This window comes from Didymosphaeria variabile (assembly GCF_027946475.1).
Source record: "Didymosphaeria variabile strain IMI 356815 chromosome Unknown scaffold_1, whole genome shotgun sequence".
In the NCBI taxonomy this organism is placed as follows: Eukaryota; Fungi; Ascomycota; class Dothideomycetes; order Pleosporales; family Didymosphaeriaceae; genus Didymosphaeria; species Didymosphaeria variabile.
This window is the reverse complement of record NW_026611620.1, coordinates 515090-536156: the sequence shown is the minus strand read 5'-3', so window position 1 is coordinate 536156 and position 21067 is coordinate 515090. Positions and strand designations below refer to the sequence as shown.

At 51.5% G+C, this 21067-nt stretch overlaps 6 protein-coding genes across 6 annotated transcripts; 3 read left to right on the top strand and 3 right to left on the bottom strand.

Annotated features, from left to right (window-relative positions):
- Nucleotides 1-7452: 7452 nt before the first annotated feature.
- On the bottom strand, nt 7453-9186 carry N0V89_000147 (uncharacterized protein; the record flags this gene model as incomplete). The annotated part of the gene is made up of 1 exon (XM_056208972.1): nt 7453-9186. The coding sequence occupies one exon, from the start codon at nt 9184-9186 to the stop codon at nt 7453-7455; it is 1734 nt and encodes a 577-aa protein (XP_056075794.1).
- Nucleotides 9187-10581: 1395 nt separating this feature from the next.
- Nucleotides 10582-11757, top strand: N0V89_000146 (uncharacterized protein; the record flags this gene model as incomplete). The annotated part of the gene is made up of 1 exon (XM_056208971.1): nt 10582-11757. The coding sequence occupies one exon, from the start codon at nt 10582-10584 to the stop codon at nt 11755-11757; it is 1176 nt and encodes a 391-aa protein (XP_056075793.1).
- Nucleotides 11758-11963: 206 nt separating this feature from the next.
- Nucleotides 11964-13451, bottom strand: N0V89_000145 (uncharacterized protein; the record flags this gene model as incomplete). Its single annotated transcript, XM_056208970.1, has 2 exons — nt 11964-12655; nt 12743-13451. The coding sequence occupies 2 exons, from the start codon at nt 13449-13451 to the stop codon at nt 11964-11966; spliced, it is 1401 nt and encodes a 466-aa protein (XP_056075792.1).
- A 1238-nt stretch (nt 13452-14689) lies between these two features.
- N0V89_000144 (uncharacterized protein) lies at nt 14690-15805 on the top strand (the record flags this gene model as incomplete). The annotated part of the gene is made up of 2 exons (XM_056208969.1): nt 14690-14700; nt 14749-15805. The coding sequence occupies 2 exons, from the start codon at nt 14690-14692 to the stop codon at nt 15803-15805; spliced, it is 1068 nt and encodes a 355-aa protein (XP_056075791.1).
- Nucleotides 15806-16377: 572 nt separating this feature from the next.
- On the bottom strand, nt 16378-18661 carry N0V89_000143 (uncharacterized protein; the record flags this gene model as incomplete). Its single annotated transcript, XM_056208968.1, has 2 exons — nt 16378-17934; nt 18074-18661. The coding sequence occupies 2 exons, from the start codon at nt 18659-18661 to the stop codon at nt 16378-16380; spliced, it is 2145 nt and encodes a 714-aa protein (XP_056075790.1).
- Nucleotides 18662-20127: 1466 nt separating this feature from the next.
- N0V89_000142 (uncharacterized protein) lies at nt 20128-20833 on the top strand (the record flags this gene model as incomplete). Its single annotated transcript, XM_056208967.1, has 2 exons — nt 20128-20432; nt 20494-20833. 2 exons carry the CDS (start codon nt 20128-20130, stop codon nt 20831-20833), a joined length of 645 nt encoding a protein of 214 aa, XP_056075789.1.
- Between the last annotated feature and the right edge of the window lie 234 nt (nt 20834-21067).

The window sequence follows — 21067 nt, the reverse complement described above, 5'->3', positions numbered from 1 at the left end:
ATATATTGGGTATAGAGCTCAGCCAACGGTTGTGTCGCAATCAAAGAAATATATGAAGGCGGCGGAAGTTTTCATCTAAGCGGACGACCTTCTACCGAACCAGGTATGTTTTTCTTTTTCTTTTCCTTCCAAAGTTCAACGGACCGAAAGGTATTGATTACAGGATGTCTTCTATAGACTGTGGCAGCCGAAGTATTCGATCAGAGGAAAGAGACTGCTACCGAAATCGTTCCGAGGAAGCGGGGGACTTGTAGGGGTGAAGCCTTCCGTCGTCTACATGCGCTTCTATCCGTACTGTTTGGTTTACATCTACATATGACGATCTCGCCGGAAGTCGGGGTGTATCCAAGTCGTCGGATATTCGAGCATCCAGTGAAGCAGCTTGCGTTAGGCACCCATCTCTGCGGTATCATTGGAGCACTGTACCCCAGTACTGGCCGTTCGAGGCACCTGGGAAAGAGTTAGCGGTACTTTGTTCCCGATAGGTTTCTCTAATAGCGACTCGCCTCCCTGACCTGGACCACCACCGGCGGTTGCATGACCACCGGTCGAATTCTGTGGAGCAGCTTGATTGTTTCGATTATCTCGGAAGCGAAAGCTATGCCACAGGAACCACTCTGCTACCCAATTCTCGTCCTCAGCGGTCCTCCAGCGACCCATCTGGTAATACGGTCTCGTATAGGTGCTGGCGGTTCTGACAATGTTCATCACCTCCCTATGTCTCGCGGTCTCCTGGAGGTCGTCCCACTTGTAAGGAGCCCGGACATTCTTTTGCCGAGAATAGTTGGTCAAGCTATTGTAGTCATGGCTCAGCCTGTCTCTTCCGACTGACGCTTCGTTCTACATGAAGCAGTTGTGAGTATCATTCAATTTCGGAAATGAGACTGTACTGACATATAATAATGTATAGATCTGCTCGCCTTGGGCACCGGTCAACCCGAGTCGCTGCATCAGTGCTGTTTTAGGATTACTCTTCGCAAACGGAGTCTTAGTCATCTTCACTGCGGGGATATCTGCAGGGTCGGAATTCAATATTCGTTGCGAGAACGCACAAAACTTTCAGTGCATGAGCGATTTCCTGCCGGCCGTTCCTTTTATAGCTTCTCTCCAGACTGCCCAGAGCTGAAGAAGCATCCACCCGAGGTCAATCTTTCTTTCGTCGAATGCTACCTGCATCTTGCGCAATCGTTATTCGCACATTGGACAACCATTCGGCGCAAGTCCTCCGCGGAAGGCCACAGCCGGGACGGACAAAATGAAGCACAGCTGGTCCCGAGAATATTAACATACCTAGGCCGGTCCGGCGCCGCTATCTCGCATTGAGATGCCCTTCAAGAGGCCAGCACGGGGCGAAACCTCCACAATGTGGTCCGGAGAACCGTCTCTCAGTACTGTCGATCACCCATGTCGTGTTAGGGGTACGCCATGCGTGCTCATGCTCGGCAGTTGCGGTTAAGGCGCACAATTCGGTCGGTTCCATTCGATTAAGCAGCGGCTCCTGATCCTCAGCAGCTGCGAGCAACTACTTCTCTGGTCGATTGGTCCCACGCCAAATATTGGAGCACCAATAGCCAGACTGTATCCCAATGATCTGTTCCAAAAGCACATGCAGCTTGGGAGTGGTCTGACAGGCCGTGTGGCGGATATTGGCGCCGCTACTATGTTCTCAGAAACATTAGCAAACACAGCACACTACGAAGTTGCTAGGGCGGGATCCACAGGGCCCAATCGTACGGGAAGATCAACAACAATGCAGCTCCTGTCTCCTATGTTCTCATTCGTTCCTGGAAAAATGGCGCTACGTTTGATCATGAGGCGTAAATTATTGCCATCTAAATCTGTCCCCTCTGCGAGCTGCTTCGCTCAAGGAGGGCAAACATCACCTGATTTTCCGATCAACAGGCCGAGTATTGCATCGCCTGAGCATCGGCCTATCACTTACAGTCAGTCATAGGGTTGTATCCAGAAGGGAGTACGAGGCTTGCGAGCATGTCTATGTTCTAGGGTCTGAACTGACTGGCGCACAACCAATTGCAAAGCTTTGTCTATGATCCTCCTCCAAGGCAAATTGCTAAATTCAGCTATCCTCGGGCATCGGGCCTCCACCCCAGTAAGTTAGAGTGGCCAGGATTCGAAGATGTCGGGGCCAGTGTTGTCGCCGTGAATGTGTGGCAGCCATGACACCACGTCGTCAAGAGAGCGGAAGTCGATCATTTCCAACACAAATCACTATCCGGTGACTCAAAGCATCGGTTGTGCACAGGCCAACATACGGCACTCGCATGTGGTCCTGGACTTATACTGAAATTACTAAAGCGAGGGCCCAAGGTGCTGGTTCCAGTGGTTGCGGTCTGCACATGCTTGCGGCACGATGACGGGGCGAAGCAACTTTTCCCGCAAGCGCCTTGAATTTCCTGGTATGCTGTTCCTAGTACGGAGAACATGAAATCCTTGAGTGACCTTCAAAGTGAATCGACTGTTCCTTGCGTAGTACTAATCCACGGGCCGTCCTTGTTCCTGTCAGATGGCATCTTGTACGGCCCTTCCAGTCTCCAAATCTTCTCGGGGATCACCATCTATTGTCCGTGCATCAGCGGAAAACTACATTATACATAGCCTATACATCTCGCATATTGCGAGGCGCGGTAAAGAGTTAGCACGACTTTTACACCATAACGGGATTGATATGCGTCGCTAGAGTACGAGGCTGCTCTGGATGGGCTTAGCTCCATCGGCGTCATAGCGAATCGAAAAAGCAAGCAGTACAGGGCAAGCTACGCTTCTCCGGACGAGGGTTCCTGGTGCCACGCATACATCTCAGTAGTTCATCGATCAGACTACCGGGGTTGTGGGCAGCAGCCGTTGCCGGTATTGATCTGCGCCTTGGGGCCTAGCTGACGACCTGCAGGAGCCGACTGCCTGGGCAACAGAAGCGACTGACAGGATGCTGATGTTTCCCTGATTACTTTTTCCCACGACAGTCTCCACTGGAAGAATTCCTCCCATTGGTGGGTAGGTCTCGACGCCGCTTATCCATTGCTATTCGCTGAAAGGCAATTGCGCGGTCCTCGCAGATACTGCGACAGATGTGCCAATGTAGCCATCGTTCGTATTGTCAAGGTCCCTTGTGCTTGGCTATTGGGAATGTGGAGGCGGTGAGAGCGAGCTTTGGTTGCTCGTTCCTACCTTTCCTACATCGACGCGCTGCTTCTCTGAGCGCCAACTGCGCAAGCGGTAGCCGTGTCAGCCAGTAGGCACCTTCTCCAACCAGCTCGGATATTGCGGCTTCAGTTCGACCAGTTCGACAAGGCCTAGTGTCTTTCAACTACATCATAACCAGCGCCATACTCCCGTTGACCTGCGGCATCGGCACTAACAGAACGATGTCGTCCACCCCCAGGGCCCAGTGGTATCGACCTCCTAATTGCACCAATAGCCAGCGGCAGGCTCGTGTCTTTGGTCAGGCGCAGGACCTAATCGACCCAGTGGACTCCACTTTGGCACATCAGACGGTCAGCCACTCCCCCCATGGCGGTGTGCCGTGCGAGGATCCCTTCACCTACTACAAGGCTTTTCTCGTTACGGACTCGCCGTCTACATCGATCTCGGATGGTGGAGATCAGCATAACAATGGTGGCACAAGGAGCGAGTTTCGATCCGATGACCAACCAACACATGGGCAAGCGGAACAGCAACAGAACAAGTCACGCCCCGTCCCTTCCAGTGTAGCAGTCCGGTTTGCAAAACGATCCAACGGAGTGCCGCTTGCCACTATTATTGAGCGAGGTTCAGTGTCAACCCTCAACTCACACTGTTCTCTACTTAGTGTTGGCCGTATCCCATCGATTCGTACCGTTGAGAATGCTTCACCAGGACGCGCCTCAGAGAGGCCACTGCGAAGTTCAGAACACAATGCGCTCAATAGAATTCAAGAAGAAGATCTAGATGAACACACATCCTGTGATGGTACAGCCTTTGACACACCGCCGGGAAAGAAGGGCATGTCAACATCAGGTCATGCAAAAGCCACGGCAGCTGTCTCGGTCTGTCCGCATGGTCAAGAATCTCTTGTTCCCCGCCTACCTGAAATTGTCCTAGATACCGAGACTAAGGGGTTGAAAGGTTTGTTTCGCGGAGTCTTGACCACTTTACGCAGCAGCACACAAAGCAGAGCTCGTTCCTTCTCAAGCGCGAGGTCACCTATGTTACCCACGCCAGACAGATGTCTTGATGTCAGCCAATCCGCGCACACAGATCAAGAGACGGTCGTAAGAAATGACTCCCAAAGGCCGCTGTACTTCAGTTCTTCAGCTTCCACAACGCAATCGTGGTCGACGCCATTTTCACCACACCACGTTTCAGAGAAACATGCCACAAACGGTTCCAGCCCTAAACTGAAAACCAAGCCTTCAGCTGATGTCTCTGCATCCATATCGTACGTTTCGCCTTCGACGTCTGAGCCAGAAACGGCGCCAACTCTGCCTCGACTTCCACCTATACCTGACCTATCGCTCCCTAGAAAAGGCAAGGAAGTGGTGCCATCAGTGTGTTCTGTATCCCCGCAACCACGCGATGCGGCTCTAGACCACGTTCGCCATGCAGCCACAACGGTTCTCAGTCGTAGCAGAGACGAGCTCGCTACTCGCTACACACCAGACGGCGCTTTCGCGCATCGCAATGGTCAGTGGTCGCTCGATGATTTTGCGCGCAATACCAGCCTCAACGCCAGCTTCTGTAGCACCATGTCTACATCGTATTCTGGAACGGTTTTGGGAATTGACTCCGACCTTCAGCATGACTTTTCGCATGCGACACTGCGCTCCGTCACTCCAGTGTGGTTCGGTTCGAAGGAAAGTGTTACTAAAACTCATGAACCAACAAAGCGCGAATTGCAGCTTGGGGAGGCCAAGCCACTTTGCCCTCGTTCCATAACCTCTTCTGCACTAACATCTCTTCTACCGATTGCAGCTGCAGAAGGAATCGTGCAGCAGAACCTTACTACGCCGCAATTGACGTTCTATTCACCTTCGGGAAACTTGATCCAGGCACAGAACACACCACTAACACCTACTCCTGCATCAAGCTTGCGCTCGCGTCAGGACTCGTACTTTCCAGGTACACCAGCAACGTCAACATCGTATTACAATAGTGATACTTTGCCTTCTGCACACGCGGCATTGTCTGCCGCTGTTACAATTCCCCCAACGCGTCCAGCGCTCGTTCCATTGACCACAACACCTCAGCTAACTGCTCCACTCCCGGAGCATCTACGCCATCATAATCATCATAGGGTGGAGAAGTCGCATATTGGCTCGATGTGCGACTCTGGATTAATGTCACCTTCTCAAGTAGTCTTGATCTCAGATTCGCAAGTGCGCGGTTGCGGCGGAATGATTCGACCAGCCAGTCTCGAGCCGCACAGCGGTGTCCCACAGTCTCCACAGAAACATTCAAGGATCGGGCAATCAATGTCTTGTCTTCGCATCGGTGAAGCGAACAGATCACCACTTTCGTCTTTGTCTTTGTTAGCGTCGAAATCTTCGTGTAAGCCAAAAAGAAGTGCTACATCAATCCAAAAGCCTCGAAAGAAAGGCAAAACATTGAAGAAGCGACGACCGCATCATGCTGGCACGGTACCTGAGTACAGCGCCATCGGGCCTGCGGCTGGACATACCCTTCGCGTCTGTTTCTGCCAACCGTACGATGGAGTGGGCAGGCAAACCAGTGAGATGGATTGCGGCGGTGCAGTCACGACCCAATTGGGTGAGAACCGAATCAGAGCGTGTACATCCCCAACAGACCAACCCGAGTCATCAACTCCTAATGCCAGGATCGCGGTTAACGGCAAAATCAGGGACAAGGGGAGAGCGAGGAGGGACAGTGTCGTCAGTGTTGGGGCTGTGGGAGGTTAACGAAACGGTGGATCTACCATCAGGCAGGACTTGGGATGCATTGATTTCTGTGAATTGTCAGGCGAGAGAGATTAGGAGATTAGGTGTGTTACTGAGGATCTACATACTTGCATGGTGGCGTGGGCCAGACTCTACCCTGAAATGGTGGGCGGAAGAATCATTACCCCCGTCGTTTCCAGTGCAATGGTAGCCTGGGGCTTAGCGTATCGTGGGCTTGATTGGATGGTGTTTGGAGGCTTGAGTAAGAGGGAGATCGACAAAGGTACAGGAGGGTGTTTTAAGTGATTGACATTCTTGCAGCTGTATTTGTAAGAGCCGCGTGTGCTCTAGCCAGAGCATCGCTCGATCAAGTAGACGTCTATCTCAGTCTCAATATCATGCAGAGCCTTAGAAGATGTGCCCATTAGTATATTTGAATAATTGAGTAGTCCATCACAAGGTTACCATAGCTCGCCGACGTCATGAACGAAAAGCCTCTCACCGCATACCCCACCACATACGCAACATTTATGGTATTTAACGCCGTTCTTGCGTCCTACCCATAGCCAGGGCCTGGCCAAAGGTCGATCACGGAGAGCCGCCCACCCCTTGCCATTTGCCCAGCCAAGCAGGGGCGCACATGTACTTCGAGCTTACTTCTGCATGTTCCAGATTATATTTGCATGCCAGCCCCCCCGTCGCACTTACATGAGCCTGGCGTTCTGCGGGCCCCACTCTAGGGCCCAGACATGAGAATGCCATATGTTCTTTTTCGGGCAGCTCGGTAGCTAAGCGGAACGCGCGGCAAAAGCAAACAACAGTGGACGGGGACCTGGCGGCGGGTAGGGATGCGGTGCGATCGGCTCAGTGGAGAACCATCCGATCTAGAGCACTGCGTGGTTGGACTAGGTGAGTGGACTGATGTACAGATGCGGCGTGTAGTGATGTCGATCGATCCTTTGTAGGATTTGTGTGCGGCGTAAGCATACGAGTGGATCCGGCGGTACGGGCGTTTAGGCATTCGCGCGTTGAAGCGGGACCTCCCCTGCCTTACAGGAGGAATGGGCCATACGAACCCAGGTTCATGCATACATATGTATATGTATACATGTGCAGAATGTACTGGGTTAATGTCCGGGTATGCGGAAAAGACGAGGTTCTACCTCGACTCGAGCTCCGCGAAGTAGGGTGCCACGTCTTGAGGGCGGCACAGCGGGAGCGGTCGGAGAAACGTGTTCTGGGATGGACATGTAGATCGATGTGCTGCACATGCAGGAGCGCCCGGAGTCGTGTCCAGAGGTAGATACAGGTGCCACGTCTTTGAGAACCGAGAAGCCGAAAGGTCGCTCGGAGCCATGGCCGTGTCGAATCATAGATAAGGATACAGTAGGATGCATGAATGCCCTATATGCACGTAGACGTAGATGTAGACCATCGCCGATGCGCGCGGATATGCACATGTGAGAGGACAATCACACATTGACACACACACTAACTCATCGCTTCGTACTCGAATTCGACTGCAGTTGCGGCAGAGCAGTATCCAATGGTCGCTTTGTTCCTACGCTTCCTTCGCTCCCCACACTTCCTTCCAGAATTGCCTGAATCCGTATTGCTTCTCTGACCTCTCGTCCCTCACCTTGACCTTCTGACCGACCAAGCTGTGCATGACACCTCCACCACCAGCAAGACTCTGACCAAAGCCTTCGGTCTTGCGTATAGGTTTGATAGCGCGCTCGCGAATGGCAGAGGCTAGCTGGGGAGCGACATCGGCGTAGCAGGCGTTAAGCTCGCGCGAGAGGTTGAAGTATGGCTTTTTGGCCAGGTCCGGCGCTTGGAGATTATACGAGCGGGTCTTGGAGTTCAGGTCCTCGATGGCGAGCTTATGATAAGCGTGCTCTATGGACTCCCATGTAGGGTCACGGAAGGGGTGAGTGGCCGGAGGTGTGGAAGGCGTAGGGGTGGGAACAGGCATGTCCACAGTCTGGGAGGTCTGCACCTCTTCAGTGATAGGTGTTGTCTGTGAGTCCGCATCGAGTGTGACCTTCTCAGCTACTATCTTTTCGAACAGAGCGGCATCTGGAGACCCTGGCGAAGGCAGTTTCAACTCGCCTGACAGAGAGATCTGCGAAACATGACCATCGTTGTCGACCGTACTGAGAACTTCCTTCTTTTTCTGGGGATTCGCGTTCAGCTCCGCTTTGGCGTAAGCTTCTGCTTTCTTTATTTGCTCCTGCAGTGTGCCTCCTTTACTCGCGATTATTCTAGCCGCATGTCTTTTCCACTCAGCGCGTAACCTACTGCGGAACTTGTTCGCTGTTGCGACCAACTCCTGCTGTTTCTCGATCCACGGCGGCACAATCTCTTGCTTCTGGATCATCTTGTTCAAGAAGTACTCCGTGGTGTCTATGAACGGACTCGAAGCATTGTGGTCGCGCTCCACCTGCTTTCCACGATTGGGCAGGTTCTTGAATTGGCCTCGCGCAATTGCATCTTCAATACGCTCGTTTGCAAGAGCGGCAAGTCCTTGGATAGTGCCTGGTACAACGGCGCGTGCGTGGGGCGAGAAACGATCTTTCAGCTCCTGAAAGCGCTTCTGCCGCTCTTGCTCATCGATTTCAGAGTCCTTCAAGCTTGAATATAGACCACTCCTATCCCGCGCATTCGCTAGCCTCACGCCCTGGCCTGCATTACTCTTTCGTCCCGTGTCTACGGTCCGCGGTAATTGTACCACCGTGCCAGTCTTCCCTGATCCCTTGAGCTTGAGCGGCTTGTGGGCGTCATTGAGCATGCGCAAGCTCGCATCGTGTATACTTTCGGTCCCAGACCATGGATCTGCGGTCGCGATGTCGCGCGTGTGTCGACCGGCGGTAGATGGAAGCTCTGCTTCGGCGAAGGCATTGCGGTGTTCGGCACGGAAACTTGCGGAAGATATGCGCTCCTCCAGCTGTCTTTTGAGGCCTTCGCTGAATCCAGCTTCGGAGACTGTCTTTTGTGCGCTGCGACCACCTGTTTCCAGAGCTTCGTCGCTCATGTCTCGTAGCCTTCGCGTCATGGCGCCTTCATCCTTGGCTTGTGAATCTGAAGCTTCTCCATTGTGATCAAGCGTCCCATTATCAATCGCTTGGTACTCTTCTCCATCCTCCTTCCGTTGCGCAGCTGATTCTGCATATCGTCGTACAGTTGCAGGAGCGATGCGGCGAATTGGGATCGAAGCTTGAGCGGCAAATCCCCAGCGCTTCGCCCGCACACAGCGAGCACATATATAAGGCGACAATGACGCGGTCGAGGGCATCTAGGACCGTACTTGTAACCAGCACTGGATTATAACAGAGGAAGTTTGGTGTAGTCCACAGCAGGGTGAGGTAGAAATTCCTCATGGACGTCATCACGGTGGCGGAGATATCGGGGAAGGATGCAGTGCCAAGCACGGAGACCTTTCGGAATCGTTCCGAACATTGAATGATACATCTTCCTTCCTCCTGCCTACATCGTGGACCTTCGCATTGATTATTCGAACTTAGTTATGTTTGGTTGCAATCATCCGGAATCCACACATCTGCCTCAGTCCCAATTCTGCCATGTCTGTCAAGCCCTACGTAGGACAGTGTAACCTGCCAGCCAGCCCAGTACACCGCCCACAACACCGTTCACATTCCATGTTTCACATCTCTCGAAAGCGAGGATATGTTTTCCCAAGACGGCATTTCAAGCAACGGGGGCCAAGCTTTCTGTCAATGTAGACAACACGTGCTGCATGCTACCTGGAAAATGCCGCATGCCTGATGTGGCGGTCAATAAGTAAGACAGTGGAAGGACCCGGAGCATGATCTCTGCGTGCAGTTACATGCATTATCGTGTACGACTTTGCCGTCGAGGTCTGGCTAAGACCCGGACTGAGACATCGGCATGGACCAAAGAAACCGAACCGAACGGGACGGCGGGTTAATAGCGTCAGGTAGGGCATGGAGTCTGTCGACCCTTCGTTCGGTGTATCTCAAAGTGTGATAAAACAAATTGGACGATCTCAATTGAAGCTGCCGCACGCAAGCCCATTTCCCTCATCCTACATTGATAGGTCTCTCATTGATATTGGGCTGAAGCTACAGCTTGGAGTGATTTTTCTTTCAGGTAATTTCGAGATTCATCGCCCACAAGAAGATCGTCGAAGAGTCACTTGACCTGTAGATGACAGTAGGCCAATCACCGTGATCGATTTCTAGCCGGGTCCGCCATGCCTTCTCATCTAGCAGACCATCAACACCAGCTACTAAACATCTCCTTCCAGTCCCTTAGCACATGCACTCATGTTCCATCAGAAAACATGCTAGATTATGGCTTGTTTTGACACGTGAACGTCCGCCGCAATGTGATTGGCGCAGAGCGCAAGGCTGACACAATGAATACGAGCAATGCGAGATGATTATGGAGGCTTAGAGGGCTTGACTGTCTAACGACTACAATATATACCTCTAAAAAGCAACGAACAAAGAAGATTTTCACTGCTGGTTGATTGTTGAAAGCCTGCTTTTGGCAGTTGGTACGAATCATCATGTTGTAGCTCGATGCGAGCCCACAAGTTGTCGTGGAGGAAACAAGGCTGGCAAAGGTAGGGCTGGTAAGATTCAGATGATTTATGCTTGATATAAATACAGAACTGATACTGATTCAGACAACGGTAAATGCCGAAATGCAAGAGGATCCCGAATTGCAAATTACTCGTTTACAAACTGGGGATGAAATATATGAAAGGAGGGAGCCTTGTACGACGTACCATATTTACCCTGTGAAAGACAAATGCCACAAACGCATCACCGCCGCTGTAGATATCAAAAGAGAAAGCCCTCTAAGTCGCGAAGGACGCACAGCGCGCAAGGAGAGAAAGGCTCGTAGAGCGAATGAGCAGCATGATGCCGGCACGGACGAAGCATATAAAATAGAGAAAGACCAAGACGACAAGGAACAGGACGCTTTCTACCTCCACTCACCGTACCTCTCCTTCGCCAGTCCCCCGCAAGTCTTATACATCGGCAGCACCAACCACACGCCCTTCACTCCCGCCGTTCTGATACATCCCAGCTTCCTCTGGAAGAGGTATAAACTGCAGTACGGCGAATCCCTCGCTAAGACAGGCGTTCTCGACCCTCGCGGCGTGGTATCCTGGACGCATAACGGAGGCTCCAAATCTGACCTCAAGCGCGTCCCCACAACTCTAAAGGGCTACAAAGTGCGCACGTGGCGGCTCTGGGGCGAGTGCGGAAAGAACTACGTTCATGAGGTGAACTCGAAGCGCAAGTGTAGAACAGAAGACTGGCCGGATCCGGACGTACTCGAGATTGGGCCTGGAGCGACGGAGAAGCCGGTGCGGCCAGTGCAAGCAGAAGGTGTGCTGTACCTGGAGTGGGACAAGCCCTTCTCGAAGAGGACGCGGGAGTATCGGTGGAGATATGGTGGGCTCGAGTTCCGCTGGAAAGGGACCGGTAGAACGGAGAAGACGGGGTTCTGGGGGTGGTTTGTGAAGATTAATCACTTGAAGCTAGTCGCAATGATACCAGAGAAAGGTATGGAGGAAGACGCGCAGACGGAAGTGTGTCTTGCTAGATACACATGCTCTGTCTCGAAGAAAAAGAATGGGCGGCTCGAGATTCATGACGAGCGCCTTCTGCGGTTGTACGAAGAACATGTGCGAGATCAGAAGAGGGTGTACCCTATCGAGAGTGAGGAAACGAGGGTCAAGGCACTGAAGATCACGATGTTTTATGCGCTGGTGATTGCTACTGCGGTGTGCATGGTCTCTTCTGAGAAGGCAAAGCGTGAGGCTGTCGGAAAGTGGATAAAAGAAGCTGCTGAAAACGCAGGAGGTTGATATCCTTCCCGTGCAATTCAGTGAAGGCTCGTTTGGTTTAGGTTTATTCACTACTTTCTTGGCTTGCCACCTTTTCGCGGTCCATCTTTATCTATTTTCAAGTAGCTAATAAATATACTGATATCATGTACAGATTTGAGGGACCGTATCTACTAATCCTATATTCTGCTTGATATAATATGGTCTTTGCCTACTATCCGCTATCTCTATGTGATATGAAAGACGCCAAGCTGGATTTGCGACTCAAACGGAGTGAAGTCACATACCCGCGTCATCCGCCATCGATGCGTATCGTAAGGCACCTTCGGCACAGGACCAAACGCCTCAAGTGGTATCGACCAGAAGCCTATGGCATTTTGCTTCTTCGAGAACTCAAGGCTCTCCTCAGTATCCGGATTCTGGAGCTCTGGAAAATGTAGATCGAAGAATCCCCACTTTCTCCACATGTGGCTCGCTAGTATCTCCTCTTGCTGTCGAAACCAACGTGCTTGGGAGGTAGTCGCAATCTCAAGGCTCTCCTCGTCATCAGTCGTCGCGATAAGCACGCGCATCTTCTCTGGTGAGGTCGGCGGGACATCATAAGCTTCTTCGAGCATGCGCCAGGCGCGTATGAGGCTCTGTGGGTCCCATCCGCAGTCGACCAGATCCAAATAACGAGATACAGGACGGGGATCGGCCGGTAAAGTCGAATAAGAGGCAGTGCTCGACCACAAAGGGTAGGCTCTGTTGAAGCGGACCATCTCTGTCTGATGAATGTCATTGGAGAGGAAATGTGACTGCAAGCTAGAGTACATTTGGCGGTACTTCGCGCGGAAAAGATGAATGAGGCTCACGCTCTCTAGGCTCCTAAGAGTGGAAGTCAAAGCACCTCGGGCGCGACTATGGAGATTAGACAGCCCTAGATTACACGCATTAGCAAGATTAATGTGGAGTACCAATCAATAGCTGAAACACAATTGGAGGCAATGAAGTCAGATGAACTCACGTATAGGCAAACGCGTACACGACGGCGAGTCGTCGCTCATGATAGCCATGTGGAGGATCCCTTTGTCGTTCGGATCGTACGCCAGCGCATCATGTACGAAGTGGACAAAGCAGGGTTCATCCTCGTTGCGCTCGATAGTGATGAGGACAGTATCTCGTTCCGGGCAAAATCGTAAGCATGGCGAGGCGGATTTTGCGACGTGCAGCGCTGTGTTTCTTCCGCGTGCTTTTCGGCAGCGTCCGTGGAACACGGGGACACCCACACGGTATACTCGATTAGCGACTTTGTTTGCCTCACGGTTTGTATATAGTAGTGGTGAATTGCTGCTCGTCGAGCGTAAACGCAAATGGTAGCTGGCATCGCTGACAATGCTGCCTAAATAATTTTCTCTGTTGTATCGCGGGTATGATGGGTCCTTGGTCTCATCTTTCTCAGAGGGAAGTGCAGATATCTCAGCCAGATTTTGTCCAACCACCGTCACCTTGAGGATGCGTTGCTGGGGAAGGCTGAATTCCCAGATGTACTCTCGCAGTTCAAGCGGCAGCTCTTGAAATTGGGGGAATGATGCCGGTGCCGCACTGGCTCGCGCGAATGAATCATTCAAGAACTCAAAATCTGTCGAAATGTCGGATGCGTGTGTTCCGCTTGATTCATCAGCCGTTGGTGCATTGCTTTGTTTCTCCCAGGGTGGTCGCGAACGTATGGCCATGGCTAATGTGAAGACAATAGTGGTAATCGATTTTGGTCGAAGCGGTTTCCTGGCTTGAAGCTGAGCTTTCGGTGTCGAACTTGCCTGCTGGAGCACGCAAGTTGAAAATAACCTCTATGGATGATTAAAAGTTGAGTCGGGTTTCTACATCGTGGTATGCGCACAACTAGGCAAACATACGCACGTGATACGCCTGCAGGGGTGCGCCATGCGCTTGCCAATCAGCGGGTGCAGCGCACAGTACCTAACCTGAAATAGCCTCGCCTAACAGGTCAATCATCCGGCTTTCGAGACCGTATGACTGCGGAGCGGATTCAATGAGACTTGGAATCTGCTGGTGGAAAATGACTAGTTCTGATATCAGCCACCCGGAGAGGCGCATATGAAAAGCGTAAGCTTATCCGCGGCGGATCGCCGTAAAGCTTGTTGTGGAAAAGAGTCAGGCGTGCATCACGAACTTGTCAATCAAGCACCACCCAGAGTGCTAAGGAGTCTGTTGGTGAGTTCATGGAGGCTACCGTACTTACCCGATTTGCAAAGTTCCGATGATTCTCACAGGGATCCTGTACGAGAAGAGAATCGAGTGAAATGGGTTCTCGAAGGACTGCTATGGGCGCGCTGAGAGCTCATGAGGTGTAACTGTAAGTGGAGGTGTCTTAGAGCTTCATAATATATGCGTATCGCACAGTATCGAATCAAATCCTTACTCGACCGTAAAGTTTTATCCCGTTTGGTCGCGTGGAGTCGCGTGGCTGCTCCAGTACGGCTTTCGATCTGGACGACTCAGCCCCACAGGCACCCCAGGGGTTCCTCACCGTGAACACCTCGCAGAGTATTGCAGCGCCGGAGAGGTTGGCCTATCTTTGAGGGACTCCGAGTCAGAGGTCAGCACCGAGAAAGGAATATGTGAAGTAGGAGGTAGATTTGGAGAACGTATAAAGCTGTCTGAGCCCATTGCATAACACAATTACGCCCCACACTCTTTACACAACACAGACTTTCCTTTCACACCTTCATTACCATCAGATCGAGATTTTCTTCCCTGCGGCCTGGAGCTGTCAAATCCACAGAATCTACAATTTTATCCAACAAATCCTTCTTGTTGGTCGTTCTTTTCTGATTTACCATTTTCTTTGGCGACGATCAAGCCAACATGAAGATGCAACTGCGAAACCTTGCTGCCTATGTCGTTGCAGCAGGGCTGCTTACAACAGGCTTCTCTGCACCTGTAGCAGACAATGAGTGAGCGGTATTATGATCGTTTACAATAAGGTTGACTCTAATCCTATATTACCAGTGTTGCGACATCTCAATCGGACGATAAGAGGTCCGTCGAAGAAGGCGTATCCTTCCTCCAGCGGCCCGGGCCTTTGGCTGCGAGGGAGTTGCACCACACGAACCTCGGCGCTATCGAAGTGAAGCCTACGTCGCCGAATCCTGCACCCGCGTTATCCAAGCGAAGAGGCTCTAGGGGTTCTTCAAGGGGTTCTTCCAGACGGGTCAAGTCCGTGCCTTCTCGTCCTAAGAAGACGACCCCGAAGAAGACTCCTAAGAAGAAGACACCCACGCACAAAACTCCGACGAAGAAAAAGCCCGCAAAGGGAACGACCAAGAAGAACAAAAAGTGCTCCGCGAAGGCTCCAAAGACATGTGCTAAGAACCAGAAAGATGCAAAGGGCTGCTGCAAGGTGTCACAGTGCCCAAAGAATGCTCCTAAGAAATGCACGAAGAAAGAGAAGGACCCAAAGACCGGTTGTTGCAAGGTGTCAGAGAAGCTTGAGTTCACCAAGTACCCGAAGGGCAAGCAGCACTGGACTCCACCGAAGGTGAAGACGCCCGCTGCCGGACGTCGATCGGTGGTTGGCTCCGGTGAGCCGACAGTCATCAAACCCGAGGCCAGGGCTCTTGATCTAGCGAAACGTGTCTCCCACTCAGTCGCAGAAGGCAGTAAGTTGGAAGCAGGAGCCGCAGACTCCTTAAAGACGTGGCATGTGATCAACTGCATCGCCATCTCCGGCTACGACACTGCAACAGGCAAGAAGGCTATGGCGCACATCAATGCCATATCTCGTACAGGAGTGGAGTACCAAAATCAGTTCAGAGACTTCGCCGATATTGTGTACGCTTGGAAAGGACCGATAGAGGTCTGGGTGAGGTGGCCCCATAGTACTGCTATTCCGGAGGACAGGAAAGATTTGAAGAAGGAACAGAAGGAGTTTGAGAAGGACATCAAGCAATGGGTGGGCTGGATGGAGAGTTCTCCAGGTCCAAAGATCAAGGTCATCGAACGGTCAGCATCAAAAAGAGAGGGAGACATGGTAATGTATGAAGAAGGAGATGTTTCAGTCGATTAGACTGAGAATCAAACATGAATCGTTGATGCGGTCGCGCTGTATTATATCTTGTCTCTCGTTAGATACTAGAGCGAGTCTTTTGGTTTTCCGGCATTGGTATTTTTCTTCTGCACATACAATGTTAGATTTTTCTCCTGTAGTAACTATAGTTATCCTCTGCGGGACAGATACCATTTGATGATCTATTATTCCAGTTCTGTTCTTTTTGTGTTACCGGTCTGAGTTTCTTTCGTCGACTGTATAAATTTCCACACTAGGTAACAGATTGGATCGTCGAGACCAAGATACAGTTCTGTCCCATGCAAAAAACGCCCAATGCAATTTATACAAGAGCTCATGGACTCACTTCAGCACGCATAAACGCTATATCACAATATATTATATTTGCGTCTAACTCTGTTGCTGGGCCAACTCTGCTCTCAACACATTACGCGAGCTATACAACGCCCAACCCATGAGAGTCATGGTTGAAAGTACTTGAATTTCTTCCAACATACACGATAGAAGCTTTGTCTCCAGTCTTCCGAGAGTAGGCCAAGATAAGCAAATATGCAATGCACCACACTCGTCCTTCACGCCAGTCGAAATGCGTCCCCAGCCCACCCGTACACCCTCGCTAATCGCCTCCCAAATTGCCTAGCAACAAAGAAAGGTATCTTACTGACTGGATGTGGTTCATGAAATTGTATACTACGCTCAACGCCGACGCTCGATACTTTTGGCGTGAAGCTCCACGCTGAGCCGTAAAGTTTCTCAGCCGAGAATCCTGCAGCCACCATGGCGTGAAGGAAGTCGGTCCAAGGGATCTCTCCAGGTGTGTCCGGGTTGTTTGGTGAGTGGAAGATGGTTCTAAAGACCTTGTAAGCGCGCTTGTCCACTGAAATGATTGTGGGCTCTGGGGCCTCAAGTGGAGTTTCCGGCGGGTGAGCGTCAGCGTTGGGTGCCGCGATACCCTTGGTCTTCGGTTTCGCTGCCTTATCGGAGGATGAAGTGCGGTCGAAAGTACCGGTAATCTGTTTGCTGCGGTCGTGTAAAAGTCTAGAGAAAGGCTGATACACATATTCGTCCTGCTGGATTGGCTTTCTGATGTTCTCGGTTTCGAGCCATTCCGGAGTCCGCTGAATTGCACGATCCTTACTGAGTAGATGGGCAACTAGGTCAAGCTGAGACTTTCTACCACCGTCCGACTGATATCGCTGGTCGACTGCTGCCCAAAAAGCGTCCAAATTCGCTTCGGCCTTGCGCAAGAGTGCGACATTGTGCTTATTGCGACGTCGATGAATTGGATAGTCGAACTTGCCGTCAGTAGGGTCGGCAAGCCGATAGACCTCAGTGCCGTCGAATTTGATTGTCGAGTTATTCCAAGACTTGAAGGATTCCACGTAGTTCTTGTCCAGTTCCTCCCGCCTGAGCTCCATGTCGTCCTCGATTTTGCGGGACCAGGGTTTGAACAAATGCAGCTGATGCAGACATTCGGACACTACGGCTAAAGTTGAGAGTCTTTGTGCGACCCAGGGCGTGATGAGAGCGTAAATCTCGCCGTCACTTTGCAATAGACGCCCAATCTCATCTATCAACGTATGTAAGCTGAATAAGGACAATTTCCGTTCATCGAAAAGAATTTCAAAGAAGGGCATCAGTCTTGTGACTGCATGGTCCCGCGGGGCCCCATTATATCCGGTCCCCATGATAGTGGTGTGTGGGTCCTGAGGATAGCGGAAGCAGAACTGGCGTAGCGGTGGCGAAGCAAACAAACCCAGCTTCAAGTCTGTGATATCCTGGAACACGGTCTCGTCCAGAAGGAAGCGGAGATTTTGAAAGGCCAGTACAACCGGCGATGGAAGAGGCTGGTCAGGCTCAACTCTCGCACTGTGTTCTTTGAGCAAGTCTGCCAACCCGTTGATTTGCTTCACGATCTCGGCGAAAATGGCAAATCCGAAGTGAGCGTCCATAGACACGTATCTCAGGACACGATTCCAGAACAAGGGCTTCCCGGGTTCCTTCATGGTCGGGTGCTCGTGACCCTTAGTGTCTAACAACTGCTCTCCGCGATGAGCTGCTGCATCTCGCATCGCGCCAGCAAAATAACCAGGATCTTCGCGGAGAGCCCATAGGTGATCTTCCCTGGCCTATGTACAGAATTGTAATGTCAGTCAGATTCATATATTGTTGGGAATGCATCGAAGTGTAGGTCTTTTGTGGGATGCCTCAAAGGGCAGCATGGAGCTCAAAGCATGATGACGATGCCATGTGTTACCACATACTTACATTACGCTCAGCAGATGCTATAGCCTCCAAACGTGCGAGATCGAGATGAGCCGGTATTCGATAAGAAGCCCCAAGAGCAGTAATCTGTAGTGACGTGATATCTGCCATGCTTGCCGGTGGTCCAGGATTATGAGAGAGGTCCGTCGTGGTAGGAGATTCTATGTCATGGAGCAGAGACAGAGACCAAGCGACGAGAAACGCCCAAAGGCGCTGCTGAATCTCCAACGCCTTTAGACCATGTCCTGGATGCATGCCCACTCCGTTGATCATGTTCTCGAACGCATCTTTGTCGTCGTCCCAAGAGACAAGCTGGCCATAGTTGTCGACACTGCCCTTCTTGTGGAAGTACATTGTGTGTTCGTTCAGGAAAGCCGGCATAATGATGGCACTGGTCTCGGCTAATGCCGCTTGCTCCACGTCTGAATGGGCAAACTCTCCGGGATGATGTCGCCCGCGGAAGTGCAGCAGCAGGAACATGGTCTTGGGTTTAGTAAGATCTTCGAGATTGATGTACGGCCAGAAATAGGGCTCTTTCGAGTTCGAATGCTGACGCCATGCCTCCACATCCGGTCTATGTTGCGCTGGCATATTGGGCCAGGCCTAAAGGTGGAGGTGTTGAGTCAGTAAAAGTTCGATAGCTGGGTTTTCGAATATAAGACTCTGGGATGAGGGTGTTCAAGGGATGCTAGCGGAAGAGTATCGAGAAGCACGCGATTCCCGGATGAACTCGATGGCTAAATCAATCATCCATCTGTGAGGACGTCACTTACCTGTAGCAGTAACTTCTTCTTCTGCTGGTAAGACTTTTTAGTCCATCGGGCTCGAATCCGCTCTTCGTGGCGATCGACGATTGTCCGTAAGGTTTCGCAGTCTCTGAAGAGCTTGGTAGCATTTTGACGAGCCTCTACCCGTACCTGCTGAGCAGAGGGGAAAGCCCCAGGCTGCATACCTGATGGAAGACTGGCGAAGAAATTCGACATATCCATATTGTATCGTTTGTGTCCAATACCTCTGAAGTTAGAAGCTTACGTCGTCCGGAGGATCAAACGCGGGTGCATTCGGGTGCGCAGCTTGGCCGACCGCGTTGAACGTGTTCGATACCTACCAAGGTATGGTAGACGACTGAGCTAGACTAGGCACTGATTCTTCATTGACGACACAGAAAGCAGGTCGGGAGACTGGTACGTGTCCGTTGACTTACGATAACGGAGAATCCGAGTGCAAGCGAGTCGTTCAATGGTGCATTTATGACCTGGTTGTTGTGCGGGAATGTTTGCTTTAGTAGACCCCACACTGCAGTGAAAACCCGCCAAGCTTCCAGGGCCGACGCGAGAGCACGTGATCGGACGTTTCTCGAATAGACACAGTCACGGGTTGAAGGGCAGGGTGTAAGCATCACCTCGAGGGAATTGATGAGTCTAAGCCCTTGGAATCGGCGTTTACTTACACTCGAAGCTAACAAATTGGGCCAGCCTGTGATGAAAGGCCAATCAATGCGGAGAGCATTTCACTGCGAGTACCGCTTTAGAGGCTGGTTCAGACGCTGATAAAGCTCGTTGAGTATCTGGCTGCTGTCAATTGTTTGTATCCTTGCACGCATCTTGATCGTGAGTAGCCCGTCAAGCACACTCAGCTCTGGGACCTTAGGATTCTCAGACATAGTCCACGAAGCGATGATCGACTAGATAAGATGATGCTGTGGCTGTGACTGATGTGTTAAATTGTGGCTGAAAGCTTAGCTTCCAAGGTGTAGCGGCACACCGGCACTCGGTGCCAAGTGCCATGGGCTTGGTATCATTAGCGTTCCTATATGTGGAGTAGCGTGGGGTCTCATCCAGAACAACTTCAGACGATCCATACAATCATGACTTCATAACGAACCACTACACGACGACGAAGCCGTCACAATGCGCTTCCACTCACTTCCAGCATCTATCGCAACGCTCACTCTATCCTTTCTTGCATTAACACCATGCACCACCGCCCAGTTCACGTTCCCTCCCCCACTGAACGGATCCATATCGGACTACACCTCGGGTAAAGCAACGCCTACGATGAACTTCTCGGCCGGCGATAATATGTTTGGAGGTTGGAGTACACCGGGACAGCTCATGTCGTTTCTTGTGTATCGTTGCACCGGCTCCACGAAGGCAGGCGCATCCATCAAGCCATCGAACAGCGAGTTCAACTCGACTGAGGGTCACCTTGCGCCCGACAAGACATGGGAGCAGATGCCGCTATACAGTAGCGCGGCTGAAATGTTTGGAAACGGGTTCAACCCAGGGAAAAATCCGATATGGTTGCACGGGGATTTCTACGCAAACAACAAAACGACCGGAGACTTGTGCTGGTTTGAGCTGTACGTTCTCGGTCTGGATGCATGGACTTGCTTGGATACACTGCTGACGAATGGCTTGCAGATACCCCGGAAGCGACACGTATGCCACTTCACCCGAAGGCGGGCAAGAACGCGTAGCCACGGTTAACGGCGATGGCGATTGGTACTTCGCAACCGAGCCCTTCACCGTGCATCCTGCACGGCCGAACAACCTCACTGTTACATGGAAGTCCAGTGGGCCTAAGCCGGATCTCTTCAAGAATCACACGGAGGCGTACTGGGCGGACTTCTACAGTCAATTTCCCAGTTTGAAGCAATCCGCAAGTTCGGGCCCTGGCAAAGAAAGTGGAGCATACAGCGCATTCCTTGAGGGACCTGGCTGGATAGGCTGTTTCGCAGCGGTACTAGCAATAGCGCTGTGAAGGGCAATGTGATGGCTTTCGGGTGCCTCGGAAAAGGCCGCGAACTGGCCGCAGCCGATGTTGACATGGCACTATGTTTTGATGCTTTATACCCCAGTACGCAAGAATCTACATTTCCCTTAGCGGCAAACAGTTCATACGCTCTCCCATGTGGAGAGATTTTTCTAGCAATTCGCAATCTGTTCGCTTTCAAGAATGAGAAACATATCTTGCTGCCCTATATTGTCGAGCTCG